The 16,756-nt window shown below is 29.3% G+C and overlaps 1 protein-coding gene across 1 annotated transcript; it reads right to left on the bottom strand.

The window, feature by feature from the left end:
- Positions 1-7,671: 7,671 nt before the first annotated feature.
- On the bottom strand, positions 7,672-13,349 carry LOC119670394 (lactase-phlorizin hydrolase-like). Its single transcript, XM_038080640.1, has 4 exons — positions 12,783-13,349; positions 10,417-10,728; positions 8,813-9,051; positions 7,672-8,024 (listed from the first exon to the last, which is right to left on the bottom strand). Exons 1-4 carry the CDS (start codon positions 13,335-13,337, stop codon positions 7,745-7,747), a joined length of 1,386 nt encoding a protein of 461 aa, XP_037936568.1. The 5' UTR covers positions 13,338-13,349; the 3' UTR covers positions 7,672-7,744.
- Between the last annotated feature and the right edge of the window lie 3,407 nt (positions 13,350-16,756).

Raw genomic sequence — 16,756 nt, 5'->3', positions numbered from 1 at the left:
TTGAGCAGTGTAATAATATAATACTAGAAAATATTTTAAAAACAATATGGCAGTTTATTAATATATTTATTTTAATAATAAGTCAGTACACTTATTTTAGATGAATATTTGTGTTACTAGCTACAATTATACGATGTACCAAAAATCAAAAATTTTTTTTAAGAGATGTAAAAAATTGTTTTAAAAGATGTAAAATATTTTTTCATATTGAAAATAAACAATTATAATATAGATAAATGTTTTAAAGATTTTTTTTATTAGATACATAATTTCATAGTGTTAATGATGACAATTGATGTCAACCAATTAGACGTTATGAAAACATCTCAGAAAATGTATTTTAGAATTCTAATTTCGCATAACGTTTTCTAATTTTTAATACTGTATACTCTACTCAATGTTTTTCAATTGTTACCATTGGTTTTATTCACATATACCAATGACTTCAAATATTTCCAAATACTTAAGTTACTTCACCGGATTCATTTCTGAAGAGAATATTTAGTCTTCGAAACAGGCTTTAATAACTCGTTAATATTTTTGACAATATAACACTATGTTCAGACAGTCAAATTTCCTTAATTTCATAAAAATAAAATTAAGTTAATTTCGAAAGTGTTCATACTGAACCAAATTAAGCAAATCACATATTTTTTGGTTATAAATCGAATGTTAAAAATTACATGCTCCAAACACTCCCATTGTATCTGGGAAATTTTAAAAATTGATTATTATAGGATAGCATTCAGTAGTTTTATTAGCTTTAATAGATTACAGGCATGTGAATTATTATTTTTACTTTATATTAAATAATTAACAGTTAAAGTTTTTTATCTATATTCAAATTTAAAAATTTGCACTCCTTTCAAAATATTTTCCCGGTTTTATTAAAATCAACTGTCACTGACATTTGTTTAAAAAAAATGTTACTTTTTCGTTGTCTCAACTTTATCTTTTGCTTAAAATGTATCCTACGCATTCGAAATATCCCTTAATTTCAGTTTCAACAAAATTAAGGCCATTTTCTTTAATTTCAATTTAACGTGAAAACTGAATTTTGTATGGAAAAAACAACTTAATTTCGATTAAACGAAGATGAAATTAAGTTATTGGCGAAATTAAGATTTTTTTAACTTAGTTTTTTTGTGACTTAACTTTTTCTAATTTTTACATCTCAACTTACCAATTACTACTAATAATATATAATGTATTTATTAATATTAATGAATTTTTATTCCTAAGTTTTTAATTTATTTAAATTAATTTTGGCGTCTAGTCTGTTACTAATTTTTAAATAATGCACACAAAAACTATTAACTTTTTATTTATATACAAGATATTTTATAATTCCTGTCCCTTACTCCTATACTAAAAGAAAAGTAATGTTATTTTGATTAAACCTAAGTAATTTGCTCACGAAACTGAAATGTTTTCAAGAATGAATTAATTTCCAATTTTAAATGTCAATTAATTGCATATATTCAGGTTGCGGTATGCAAATTATTATTTCCAGGTAATTAAAAATATCTTCTTTTCTTACGAATTTCAATTTGTTTGTAATTCAGTTAATGATCAATTGTGATCACTAAATTTACATAAACTGTAATGCAGTTAACTTTTTCTTTGTATAATAAACTAATTAAAAGATGTGCACACTGCGATCAGACTAATTAACGATATAATGCAATCCGGTAGTGCACTTACATCAGAAAATTTAATTCAAATATTTAGCAAAAGTGATTATTTTTACTAGGGGAAACCTTGTCACGAAATTATTGATTTTTAAATCTCGTTCGTAAATTGACTAGAAAAAATGGGTGGTCTGAGCCGAACTCTGATAACGCTATATTTTTTGTATTACATTTTATCATATTATATGAACTGATAGTGTGATATGTACAGTGAATTTTATAAACTAATAACACATATAAAAAAAAAGATTATATGATTATAAATTTTGCATTGATAGGTAAACAATAATTAATGTTATCTAATCCTTCATCATTAAATCAAAATTTGTTGAAGAAAACATAGAGCAAAACGTCGGGTTCCTAAATAGAAAATATAGCCGAACTGTAGCGGGTCTTCTTCTCGAAATGTTCTAGGAAAAAAAGTAAATATCGATCAAATTTTAACAAATTGAATTTTAAATGTGAGTTAATAAAAATGCTCTTAAAACATTAGAAACCGACAAATGCAGACACAGAAACACCTAAACATATCCTTAGAGAATGCCCCATCTTTTTTAATACTTTTAATAAGAATTTTCCACAAAAAAAATATCCACAACAAAATGGTCAAACATCGATCTTCAAATCACTTAGAATTTTCTGGATATTGCTTAGTGAATAGTCTAATGATAGATGCAGTTTTACTCTTAGTTAATATTTGAATAACTATAATAATTATTGGTGTATACGAAATTGGTGGTCTAAATCGTCTTGTTTAAATTACTGTTATCTTGGTTACCTGATCATAGGACAGTTTATATAGCTGTGATGAAGGCCTTTGTAATGGTGGTGTTTTAAGTTCTCCTGGACATATTCAGGTGGGATACTTAGCTTCATTTGTCATTTGCACTGTTTACATATTTATGATTAGTGTAAATTGGAACTAGTCTTCCAATTTAAGATTGGGTATAAAACAAACTTATTGACTTGTTAACAAACTTGTTAACAAATCTAAAAGATCCAATTAGTTATTACTGAATGCTCAGCTTTGATAAACAGAATTTGCAGATTTTTAGGAAATAGTTTCTTGGAAGTTACTCCAGCCGTTTATCACTGAAACTAAGTAATGTGTTAAACAATATAAATTCAACAGGATGGACTTAGTGTTATCTACCGATGAAATGTTGCAATAAAACAATATATAATCTGTATTTAAGAAAAGCTGGGGTTATGTGTTGAACATATACTTACTTACTACTGTTCTCTTTCCTAATGAGGCATAAGGCCTGCACTAGAATATAGTAGGAGTACATGCCTGAACATATACAGCAACCAATCAACTAACCATAGATATAAAAAAGTTAATAAGAACAATTTAGAATGGCACAAGACTCTCATATATGTGGACCTCACTCTGGACAGATCTTTTTAAGAGTAGTAAACGTAGAGAACAAAATAGCTTAATGTGGCCAAACAGTCAAATTTTTTAACCCACTCAATAGTAGTAAATATAATATCGAAAATATGCACCTCAATACGAAATACACCGCACCTCAATAACAGAAGAAAGATACGTAGATATCCGTATGGGCTTAATAGTCACATTTTATAAAACACTGACCTATAAGACCTAACTATTTCTATTCACCTACCGTAAAAGGTAAAGAGAATATTTCATATCCACTCAAATCAATCAATCAACATATGATGTAGTAATTATTATTATAAAATACTTAAATGTTTACATTGTTGCAATATTATTAACAAAACAATATAATTATATAATAAGTACTTTCAAAAGAAACCTGTTATTTATACATATGCTAAACATATTTAGTATTAAATAATATGTATACATATATAAATAAGATATATTGTACAGAAACTTTGGTGACTGTACCTGATTTAATATTTAAATTAGATTTAACGAAATATACAAGGTGTTCTAAACTTACGCATGGTTGCATTGAACAAGTTTTAAGTACAACAAGTAATTACTGGCCATTTTTTTAATAAATGAGATGAATAATTATTAATTAATTATATTACCATTTTAATTATATATTTTTGAAAACATAAACGTGATACGATATACATATATTTTGAAATTACTTTCAATATTTTATGAATAGCGACTGTTATTATAAACAACAGCAAAAAATACTGTAAGCTTTTTTTTAGGTGGATAACAATGGTACCAGCAACTTTGTCACGTTACGAGTATGAGTCATTTAAAGAATGGTCCTATTAACAACTAATGAATCTGGGACTATTAGAAGCATAAATCTTTGAGAATAATCTTCTCTAAGAACCTCGCAGCTTGGAGAAGTAAATGAAGAAGATATAATTCCGTTCATTGTGCTAGAACTCGTATTGCACATTTCGCCCAATTTTGGGAGGAGGATTAACTAAGCCATTGATAAAAGCAAGAATTTGTCGGATGTCTACAAGTTGATTGGAAATAAAAATTGCCAAAATATCAACTCCGGGTGTGTGCTACAAAACAGGCTTATGAGATATTACTAAAGAAGAACAAGCACTACCGCCAACAAAACCAATTAACCATCAATTATTATGATGTTCAATATTGTTGTCATATGACCAAAGTCTTTAACTTTAAGCAAGCGTCTGCTTAAAGACTTATATAGCCCGGGGAGAAAACAATTTACTAAAATTTTTTTAATAGATTTTGTTTAATTTGTAATTTAAAAATAAACAAAAAAACTTATAATTGCATTCATAAGTTCGTTTGTTTTTAATTCATAAGTAACAACAAGTTGGAAATAGTTGAAATAATTTTGACGGTCTATAAAGTCTTGCACCTCATGTCATGCTTCTTCGCGCCCCTTATTCCATTCATTATACTGTCTTTGCCGTCTGGTGTGTTATGAAAAGTTTTAGTCAATTAACTCTCCGTAACACTTTGTGAAAGGTACTTAAGTTGCGAAAATTAAATATTATTAAATATTATCTAAAATTAAATATTATTATCAGTTTTGATTATAGAATTATAACATCATAGAAGCAACATTTAAAGATTGCTGATGAAGCCATCGGGCATTTTCCCAAATATGAATGTATTAATAATAAAATTATTAATTATTTGCAATGTATTTATAGAAATAATTTGCTATAAGCCGGTATTTAAAATAAGAATGATAGTTTAATTCTAGTTTGGCTATAAGCATTATCAACCAAATACCTAGGGCCAAGCACGTTTACTAATAATGTAGAAATTATATAAATTTGGTATTTTTTTTTAATTTATATTTACTTGCTTTAAAAAGAAAAAAAACTAATAACAAACAATAGACAAAAACATTATTTTTTTTTCTTTATATATTTTTTTTAAATTTGCAAACATATTTTTCTTGCTTTCTAATAAATGCTAATCAATTTTTAAAAAAATTTTACGTGCTTGTATCGTGGATTTTTTTCTAAAACTTATTGAAATTGTTGCTTAAAAGCATTGGGGAAATAAATCAATAATTATTGAAAAAAAAAAAATTTTTAATGATAATTGAATTTTTTTTCTACAAATAAAAGTGTTAATACATTATTCCATGTTGTGTCTATAAACTTAGTTGTTTGTAAAGTTGTCTTACATGTTATGACACAATTTATCTATGAATTTGTTTGATTAAACAAATCATACAATCACAGCTCACCTGTCATTCAACTTGGCCCCGGTCATACATTAACATACGAAAATCCTCATAAATCGTATTTTGGGACTGCTAATCGCGAAAGCACCGAACAGTCTCAAGAACCGTCATAACAAACTTCATTACGCTAATAATTTTTGAACAGCAAAACTTCCTGTTCGTGATTCGTCATACTCCCATTGTTTCGTTAGCAACTAAAATGAGTTTTAAAATTTATTATGAATTTGTTATTGATTTCACAACTGCTTTTAAATTGAAGTATATTGTATATATTTAAAATAATTTATTACAGTTTATATGGCATAATTTGTTTAAGAACAAATTACATACAGGGTTACCCATTTTATGCTTCCGTAATGGAACGTAAACATCACAATCACTGGTGATTAAGATTTCGAACAAATTTTTACTTTTATATATTGTATGAACAAGGGCTCTCCAGCCTAAATTAGTTCATGGGCCAATACAAACTAATGAATAGGTTGGAAGGCCGCAGAAGTACCTTCTTCGTACATTCATAATTTTTCCGGAGAAAAATAAATATATGGCAATAATGTTAAATTTAGTTTTATTGAATCTTCATTAAAATATCTTTTACAATTCTTTCAATATCACAATCACTGGTGATAGAAATTTCGAACAAATTTTTACTTTTATATATTGTATGAACAAGGGCTCTCCAGCCTAAATAAGTTTACGGGCCAATACAAACCAATGAATAGGTTGTAAGGCCGCAGAAGTACCTTCTTCGTACGTTCATAATTTTTCCGGAGAAAAATAAATATATGGCAATAATATTAAATTTAGTTTTATTGATTCTTCATTAAAATATCTTTTACAATTTTATCAATATCACAATCACTGGTGATTGAAATTTCGAACAAATTTTTACTTTTATATATTGTAACGAACAAGGGTTCTCCAGCTCATATAAGTTCACGGGCCAATATAAACCAATGAATAGGTTAGAGGGCCGCGGAAGTACCTACATACGTTCATAATTTTTCCGCAGAAAAATAAAAATATGGCGATAATGTTAAATTTAGTTTTATTAATTCTTCATTAATGTATCTTTTACAACTTCATCAATATCAACATTATTAATATAAGTTGCGGCCATACGAAAACTATCATTAATGTAATGACTTATGGCATTAGTTTTTTGAACCAGTTGTATAAACAATTATATACTAAAGTCATTGTCAATAAAGTAAATTAATGTAAAGTGTAATAAATTATTTAAAACATAAAAAGAAAATAATGTAATTTTACCAAAATATAACAAAGAAAAACTTGCCTAATTGTGGTAGATTAGAAAGCTGTCGCGGAAATATAAACCGTTGGCCACGATTTGGACCTTGCCATTGGGTGTGATATCCAAAACTGATTAAATATATATATACTTTTAATCATATAGTTAGCAGTACTTCAATTATAACTTGATATATGCTTGTTAAGATAATTCATAATCTCAAGAAGATTGATAAATTTCTGATGTAACAAAGCCAAGATGAATCAATTAATTTCCTATAATATAAACAGTAAAGAAGTAAGAATACAAGAAGAACAAAATCTTATTTTAATATTGTGGGATATAAAAAGTATCTGCCGGTTTTAGTACATTTTTAAATTTTCTCTATTAAAAATCAGTTTATATTGACCATTGTTATTGCCACTATTCGGGATAGCTCCATAATTCTAACAGTACACAGTATCAGAATTTATTCTGTGGTTTATCGCCAAAAAATTGAATCCAGTAGTTTACAGCGGCTCTTCGGTTGTCCAGTTTGTTTTCTATTAAAAGAGTTTTCTCGAAACCAAAATACAAATTAATCAGAAGGTGCAAGATCAGGGCTATACAGCAGATGCTTCAAAACTTCTTTACCAAGTTCCTAAAATGTGGTTTGAGTCCGCTTATATGGGTGTAACTTGATACTGGCATGATGGAATACAACTCTTTTTCTGTCGGCAAATTTTGTTCGCTTTTTTTTAGTTATTTCGTTTAAACAGTTGAGTTGTGAGCAGTAGAGTAACGAATTAATAGTTACACCAAGCTGATGCTGTAAATTCATTCCCAATTCCACCAAACACTCTATGTAAACTTGTTTGCTGTCAATCAAGGTTTCCAAGTGGTTTGTGGAGGGTCACAGGCTTTTAACCAAATCAAATTTAATTTGTACTTTATTTAAATAAAATTAAATAACTCACCATTATCCTTTGTGTATAATTGACTAAGGAAAAATTAAGAAAAATAATAACAACAAAGACAAAAAGAAAATAAAAGAAAAAAATTAGAAGAAATAATATTTATTAAAATATTTTCTTGATGGCAACAAATAAACAAAAACGATAAATAAAAATTTACATAAATAAAAAAAAATAAATAATAACAAATTAATAAATAAAACTTTAGGATCTTAAAATTACACCAAACAGAACACCTGAAACAACACTAAATAACGTGCTTAACCATACCACGTTTCTGCTGTTAATAACAGCCCCTGATGCGGTGTAATCAGTTTCCGGAAGACGTGCCATTGCAGATATTTGTTGTTCATTTAAAGTGGGTCGATAATTCCAATCAATCATATTTGTTTTGCAGATATGAGCGTAAACTTGTGCTGAAATCTTTGGAGTTCGGGTACGATTAGGATGTGTGAAATCCACATGATATAAACCAAATTTTTCTCTAAAAGTAACAGAGATTAATAAAATATATTAAATATTGAATTATAATAAATAATTCTATATTATTATAATAAATAATAATAATATATACATTTAATCAATTTTATTTTTGAATTTTTATTAAACAATAACATATACGTATAAACTAGTGAAAGTATATATATATATGCTGGCGATATCATATATTAAAATAACCACCTCAAAAATTTGAAATGTCACGCTGCCTAATGTATAAATCGTCCTACAAACCTCAACTGAAAGACATTATAAAATTAACTCTTTCACTCCAAACACGCAAGTAGCGTAAGCTGAAATATGCACAATAATGTAAGCAATAGTCTAAATGCAAACTAACAGTAAAAAAAGAAAAGGAAGTTAAGTTGCTATTTAGCAGCACTAAAAGCAGAAATAAAAATATAAAATAAGAAAAATATGGTAATGAAAAATAGATTTTGAATAATAATACAATAAAATAAAATAATTTTACAAAAAAATGTCCTATAAGGATGTCGGTGTAAACTATTTTAATGTGAAAAATTAATAGCACTAAAAATATTGGTATATTTAAAATATTTGGTATACAAGCTTAATTTTTATTTTAATTCTTATCTGGGCTTAACATATATGCACTTGTTATCACAACAATAAAAATAATATCAGCAGTAGTCAGACTACAAGAAACTTTACGCGAACATAAATAAAACATATTTTCTGTATAAATTCTTCCGTGAAACATAAAATTAAAACTCCGCTACAAATAAATTATTTATACTTTATTTATAAACTTACGCGAATCCAGCTTTCCATTCATAGCTATCCATTAAACTCCAAGCAATATATCCCTGAATATTAGCACCATCGTCAATTGCATCCAATACAGATGTCAAATATAAGTTGTAGTAATCAACACGATCATAATCTTCCAAGCCACCTCTGTCACTAACCCCATTTTCAGTCACTATAATGATTGGATCATTGTACTCATTTTTAATCCACATCAAAAGATTGTACATGCCCTTTGGATAAACCTGAGAAAATGAGATTATATCAATTTACTAAGAAAAGTCAAACAAAAATAGTTAAAAGCATACAAGAAAAGTCATATACATAAAATCTTACACAATGATATCTTTATTTCCAACTACATGGAGATAAGGCTCTTCTTTCTACATATATTTTTTATTAAGAATACATTTTTCACTAAAATTTTCAAAATAAGTGTATCTTAAATTACAAGTTTTTCAGGGATACTCTAATAATGAAAAAATGGTTTTCGTGGAATTTTTAAATTTATGCCAAAAGGAGTTCATTGAACTTATACGCATAGAACACATTAGAAAAAGTAGAACACAACAGCTTTTCGCATCCTTAAGCATAGCAACATCTGCACCTGTAATCACATCCTTTTCATTATAGCATTCCTGTCTGTAGCTTTTACCTCAAATTACTTTTGCTCTAGCCTCCCCTTGTGCGTTGAATTGCAAATTCACATGGAATTGCTTGTTCATATCCCACGAGAACGTGTCAAAAATTGAATTAATTTCTTCTTGTTACCAGCTTGCACTATTGTTAACATCCTATGCTCCCCAATATCCCAGCTCGTATACAATAACAACTGCCATGGAGTCATTGAAGGAACAAAGTTTAAAAGACAAACTTTATGCGACGTGATAACTTCTATTTGTGCGCTAAGGACACAAGGACCAACCAACCTACCAAACAAAATAAAAACCATATTTTCAGTAGAGTACTTGAGATTCTTGGTAGCTTCAAATATGTGTTTCATTACTTCCATGAGGGGAGTTTGGTTCTACTCAATACATTTGATAAATGATTTTTGACGAAGCACATTGAATGCCGTTTATTAGCATCTAAATTACAACTGTCGAAAATGAAATTTAATTTCACTTATGCAAAAGTTTAGGATTCTAATCCTATCACAGTTTACCAATGTACAAGATAGTAATTAAAGATGTAAAAAATAGGGAAGGGATATATAAAAATTGAACAGGAAAAAGTCATAGTTATTATAGTTATTACAAACATTATAAAAATCTTCTACATATATAAATCTTCAACAATTCTTCATTTCAGTACCCATTTCAGTTTACCCGTAGTATTTTTGGGTCTCTCTTCATATAATAATAATTTTAACTTAACTAAAATTAAGTGGACTAATTACGAATTTATATATATATATGATGTTGTTTTATACGCTTGGGAACCCATCAGATGATGAGACTCTGATATCACAAAATTTAAGATATCAACACTTAATTATTTCTAAGCTTAATAATATGTCATTATTATTTAAAATAATGTCCACGCTTTGTAACAAGTATAAAATTTATCAAGAATAGTTAATAGATTTATTTTAATATTAACAAATATACCTTTAACCATACGGAACCAGATCCAGGCCAGCTAGGATCTTGTGTTTCTATAACTCCCATATCATGATTGAAGGACGGCACTGGAAAACCTGCTGTATTATTATGGCTATTTTTTGTAACCAAATTAGTTGTGTACGTATTAATGCCAAAGAAATCGGATGTACCGCGTATACGATTAATCTCCTCTCTTGTAAATTCAGGTAAACGTGATCTGGTAAATCCTTGTTCTTTACTTAAATTTCTTATGCGTTCAATCATAACTGGAGGGTAATTGCCTTTCTTACTAAATATGGGATGACCGTACCAACCGACCTTTAAATTAAAAAAAGAGAATTAAAAATAATACCTACAAGGTGAGATGAAAAAACTGCAACAAAGTAAAACGCCATAATTTTTTCATTTTTTTTAAATTTTATTGAATGAAAGCAAAAAATGTCGGAAATAACATCAAATTTGAGAATCGGTTTAGATTTGTTCGAATTGGCCACCTTTGGCCCGAAAGTGGCTCTGCGGTATTTTGTCCCATTCTCGGCGAAGCGCTTGCTTGAGATGATCGACACTTTGGTATTTTTTAGTTCCAACCTTGCTTTCCAAAATACCCCAGGCACAATAGTCCAACGGATTGGCATCCGGAGATTTTGGTGGCCATTGTGCGGTGGAAATGAAGCGAGGAACCTCATTTCTTAACCATTCTTGGATGGCGCGTGCTGAGTGCGATGGTGCTGAGTCCTGTTGGAATGTCCAAGGTCTGCGGCCGAAATGTTTGCGTGCCCAGGGCTTCAGAACTCCCTCCAAAATATTTTCGCGATAGATTTGCGCATTTAATTTGACACCACGGTCGATGAATACGAGCGGCGAGCGACCATCGGCTGTTATGGCGGCCCACACCATCACCATGGCCGGCTTTTGAGTTGTGATGGCCAACCGAAGTTGCAAATTTTCAGCTGACCTCTCTGGCAAGTAAACACGATCATTTTGTTTGTTTACAAACTGCTGGATAACGAATGGTTTCTCATCGGAGAAAACCAAATTCGGCAGTTCACCACTTTCGGCCAAGCGAAACAACTCTTTAGCTTTTTCGAGTCTAACTTTTTTTTGCGCATCAGTAAGATCTTGCACTTTTTGGAACTTGAATGGCTTTAGTCCAAGCTCATTTTTCAATATTTGCCGAATGGCATATTGCGATATGTTCAGCTCACGAGCCATTTTTCGTCCACTGCGACGCGGATTTCGTTCAATTCGCTTTTTCACTTTTCGAACCATTTCTGCCGATGTTGCTGTTTTTTTTCGTCCACTTCCTTGACGTCGGGCTACGCTACCAGTATCATGGTAACGAGCGATGGTACGAGACACAAAACATTTATTCACTTCTAAATGCTGGAGGGCTCTAACGATAGCCACTTGTGGTTTTCCAGCCAAATGCAAAGCAATCACACTATCACGCTTGAATTCCATCACAAATAACTTTTTTTTTGAAAAATTCCCACCAAAATGCTTTTGTGCGCTTGTAAACAATATAATGAGCTGTCACTAGAATAAATCTGACAGCTGTGGGACGAGCGGTTTAGAAATGACAGCAGTCTGAAGTTGGTTGCAGTTTTTTCATCTCACCTTGTATATAGTTTCATTATAATTAATAATGACTGAGTAGTAAATAAAATTTTTAAGCAACTTCGATATAAATCAATAAATAAAAATCATAATAAAAATTATCATAATTTTAAAATAGATATTCTTGAACTAAAACGTTCAAATATTTATTATTTTTGAAACTTCCATAAATCTAATTAGCTTATGATTTAGAATACAAAACTCGATAGTAAAATATGTTGAGTAATGACTCCTGTTATATGTTAGCTAAAGAATACGTTATAGGTAAATAAAAGTTCTAGAACAATGTAATGGCGTTTTTGATTGGTAAATCTAGTTTTAATCTAGATTTTCTCTCGATCTGTTAAATTTTGTTGCTTAATCGAACATTTTTAGAATAATAATTTTTTATAAATACATATATGGAATCAAATCGTAAATCATATTAACTGTTAATTTCAGAATAATCTTGCTACTCTGACAAAATACCATTACTTCCATATCTCATAGATGATTCTTAATCTATCTCTAAAGCATGCTACTGCATTTTTCAAATAATTAGATTTTAGTAATTGATGATTCTTTTAAATGAATATTTCTTTAACACACTATATTTTAGTATATATGAATTCTCTAAATTTTACGGAACGTTCTAATTAAATATTTTGAACAGTTATGCTACTGGACTAGATGAATTTAACTCTTTGTATAGGTACACATATAATTATAAACATATAAATGGCATTAGAAATTAAACATTTTTTCGATTTACTTACATAAAACTGCATTGCTTGTTCTGAAGCAGCATGATCTTCTGGAGAATTTGTTTTTGGCTCCGGCCATGAAACATCTAATGTAATACCAATTTTACCTTTTTGTGAATTTTTATAATTATCGCGATACATATGCACCACTTCAGCATGTGCTTTTAGTAAATTATGTGCACAAAGATAACTTGGTATGCCTGGATAGTTAAGTGAGGGTGCCATATAATCAACACCATATCCATGTTCGCAAACATGCCATGGCTCATTAATAGTTGTCCAAATTTTAATGCGATCTCCGAACATTTCAAACAATAAACGAGCATAATCTTTAAAAACAGGTATAATTTCAGGATTGGTCCAACCACCTAATTCTTGTAAGCGTTGTGGTAGCTCCCAATGATAAATAGTAACCATAGGTGTAATATTATAATGTAGTAATTCATCAATTAGATTACTATAATATTTGATGCCATCATTGCTGACTTGATTCATGTAGCCTCCGGGCATAATACGTGGCCATGAGATTGAGAAGCGATAGATTCCGACATGTAGTTCGTGTACCATTTCCACATCTCGACGCCACTAAAAAATAAATTATTACATAATGTCGGAATATATAATATAGATTATATATATATATATGTATATATATGGTACATACTTAAAAAAACTGAGTTTTGAATATTAGTATATATATATATGCATAACAACATTTCTGAGAATATTATTGGTTATAAAAGGTTATAGGCTATATCTCAACCTGATGAAAAAAATATAAAAAATGTTTTTTTATGATAAAAAAACTGAAAATGATAATAAAAATGAACAAAGAAAAAACTGTGAGAAATGATGAGAAAAATGAAACAGAATAAATTTGTTACATAATGTATGGTAATAAACATTTAAATAAACATTTAAGGAGGAACCAGAAAGGAGAATACCAGAACTATGTAGTGCAAATTCTGTTTTAAAAATTAATTAAAATTTAAATGGCGAAATGCTATATTTGTTTAATAATCTTCATGTAGTTCTATTGATGCATTCGATTTCCAAGTTATCTTTGTTAGCAAAACTTATCTACTACCATCATCCATGTCTCGTTGCTTTCGCGATCCCAACTATTGAATCTATAAGAAGCCTTTCAACCGCACTTGTAGCAACAACCCCATCCCCTTCATTTGACTATTTTACATGTTTTCTACTTTAGATGAACACAGTCTTCTAAGTACTAAGTCCATTCATCTCCTACCTCACTCTTGATTACTGGAATGACAATCTTAGCAGAATGATCTTCACGGTTAATGGATATAATTTTCAATATTCATTCCTTAGAGGTTTAAGTGAGTTAAAGTTTAACACTGCATCATCTGATGTTTTCCACCTTTCGGCAACAAATTAACGTGAACATGTTTCCGCGATAAGATATTATATTGACTTAGCTTATTAGCCGAGATAGCGTTGCCACATTTTGTTGTCAAATTCGTATTAAACATCATTTTTTAAATTTTAAGTGGAATGTTAAATAGAAAGAATAAAGAATAAAATTAAATGTGGTACTGTCTATGCTTGCTGAGCAGACTGTATGTTAATTTCAAAAGATATGTTGTATCAAGTACGTGCTTTAACACAAGAGACCAATAGGCCTAAGTGGATACCCTAGGGATTGCCGCTATAACCTAAGTACGTGCTATAGTTCAAGGCATTGTTACCATTTAATGCTGTTCTATTCGCAAACTTCTATAGTTCTGCCATATTGAACACAGCAAATATTTGTTTAAAGATGTTTTAAGTAGTTAATTATAATTAACAATAGGTTAAATGAAGCTTGAACCGATAGCTTCATTTTTGCATATTGGTCAATATGTTTGTAGTAACGTACTGGGTCGGGATACTAATTTCGAAAGATATTTAGGACATTATTTTCTATTATAATTAAAGTAGAGTGCACTGGGCTTTCGTACTTATATTAATAAATAGTTTATTGAATAAAAATTCTTTGACGCTAATTGAAGTAACTATTTAAACATTGATTTTAGGTTTCAAGAATGCAATATAGTTTGAAATGATTTGACATAACTGTTAGTAATTGTGTATATTTACATTTAAACAGCTGCTATTTTAGGTAATATATGTAAGTGAACACCTCTTCAAGCAAAGATTTTTTACACGCGCAAAATTTATTGCAAAAACAACGTCTGAAATCTGAAAGCAACTTCATGTGATTCTACACCGTAAACAACATTTTTAAATAATTTGCATAATTATTATTATATATTCAGTGCACCCACAATTATGTTACATACATTAGTTTACATCGATTATGACACTTACTATCTGCCATTTGGAACGTAATTACTACTCTGTTAATTAGTTTTTGTGACTTCTACAGAAGCACTTCAGCCACTTCAGTCACTTCAGCCACTTTTTGATTTTGCAACAATTTATGGAGAACAACTCCGAACAAGGTTAATCACTTGGAAGTGCATTAATGTAATTAAATATTTTTAAATTATTAAAATTATTTTGTATGAAAATATTTTTCAATTTATTTGATGTCTTATTAATTTATTAAATTAGTTAATTCGCTAAATAAAGTCAACACGTGCAAGAGTTGCAGGTCTGTTGCTAAGTCTTTGGTATGTTCTTCAGAACCAGTTAGGAAAACAATTTTATATATAATAGAATGTAAAATATGTAAAGTAATTATTAACTTGTTTTTATATTTTAATTAAGTTGAAAATAATAGTATCAATTTTATATATTCACATAGGCCATTTAAAAATTTTTAGCAAAATTTAATTTGTATCTTATTTTAAAGAAATGCGTGGAATTATAGAAATATTGGAAAAAAGTACTCTAAAACAGATATATGCTATGGTGTTATATTTAGAAGTTCTAAATGACGAGTATAGATTAAGTATATGAGGCAAGTCTCCAGTGATTGCTTAATGATTACTTTACAGAAATGCCCACAAACAGAGAATTGCGGGAAAAAATTAGACTAAAACAAATGTGTCCTATATTGTTAAATTTAGAAGCTCTAGAAGACGAGCATAGAATGAGTATATAAAACAAGTCTCCAGTCATTGCTTGATGATTACTAGAGAAATATCGGAAAAAACTAGACAAAAACAAATCTCTCCTATATTGTCAAGTTTAAAAGCTCTTGAAGATGAGCATGGTATGACTATATAAAACAAGTGCCCTGTTTGATGATACAGAGAAATATGGAGTAAAACTGAACTAAAACAGATGTTTTCGATATTGTTGCATTGTTAAGGAATAAGAAACACACATAGGATGTAAATGTAAATCTCCAGCTATTGCAAATTTGTCCGAGATTAGATGTCAGCAAGATTGCGTCGTTAGGGGAGTTATCCAAAAAGATGAGTGAAAAATATGACACTATTTTTTATACCATTTTATTTTTATAAAATGTTTTGTTAATTAATTATTTTAAGATCATGTATATGTAATTAGGCGTTAGCCTATATTAAAAGGTGAAGAAAGAGGAGAGGAACCTATCTCAAGATATCATTTTTTAAGAATGCATATAGGTTCCTTTAAATTTCAATATAATTTTGGAATTGATCCTATGGTTTTGTGGTTAGATATCTACACTGAAGATAATCATATTACAACAATATGTTATATTGTTTGGCCATTGCCATGAAATGTAAAATACAACTTTTTTCAAATATCCTCAATGAAACATTTTAGAGTAGTTGATTCTTTTGTGGCAGCTTCGATAAATTGACGACACGGCAATAGTTCCACGGATGTTTCTTTTGATAGCGTTAAGAATTTGAGAATGTTTTTAAATATAGAGAATGTTTTGCGTAACCCAACACAATAGTGCTGACAAATCATATGGTCTAGGTAGCCAATTCATATCATAAAAACGTGATATTACAAAACTGGGAAATATCTCCTGCAACAGCACTAAAACAGTAAACACTTGTTTTCTACATTAACATTTTCAG

The sequence above is a fragment of the Teleopsis dalmanni genome, chromosome 1, assembly GCF_002237135.1.
Source record: "Teleopsis dalmanni isolate 2A chromosome 1, ASM223713v2, whole genome shotgun sequence".
Taxonomy (NCBI): domain Eukaryota; kingdom Metazoa; phylum Arthropoda; class Insecta; order Diptera; family Diopsidae; genus Teleopsis; species Teleopsis dalmanni.
Note: the sequence above shows the minus strand (reverse complement) of the source record. Positions and strands in the feature narration are given on the sequence as shown.

Bases quoted from the DNA above. Each gene is read 5' to 3' on its own strand.
- LOC119670394 (XM_038080640.1), bottom strand. From the start codon at position 13,337: ATGGTACACGAACTACATGTCGGAATCTATCGCTTCTCAATCTCATGG. The intron at 10,729-12,782 runs GTAAGTAAATCG...TTTAATTTAAAG, and splicing joins AACAAGCAATGCAGTTTTAT to GTCGGTTGGTACGGTCATCC. The intron at 9,052-10,416 runs GTATATTTGTTA...TCATTTTCTCAG, and splicing joins CTGGTTCCGTATGGTTAAAG to GTTTATCCAAAGGGCATGTA.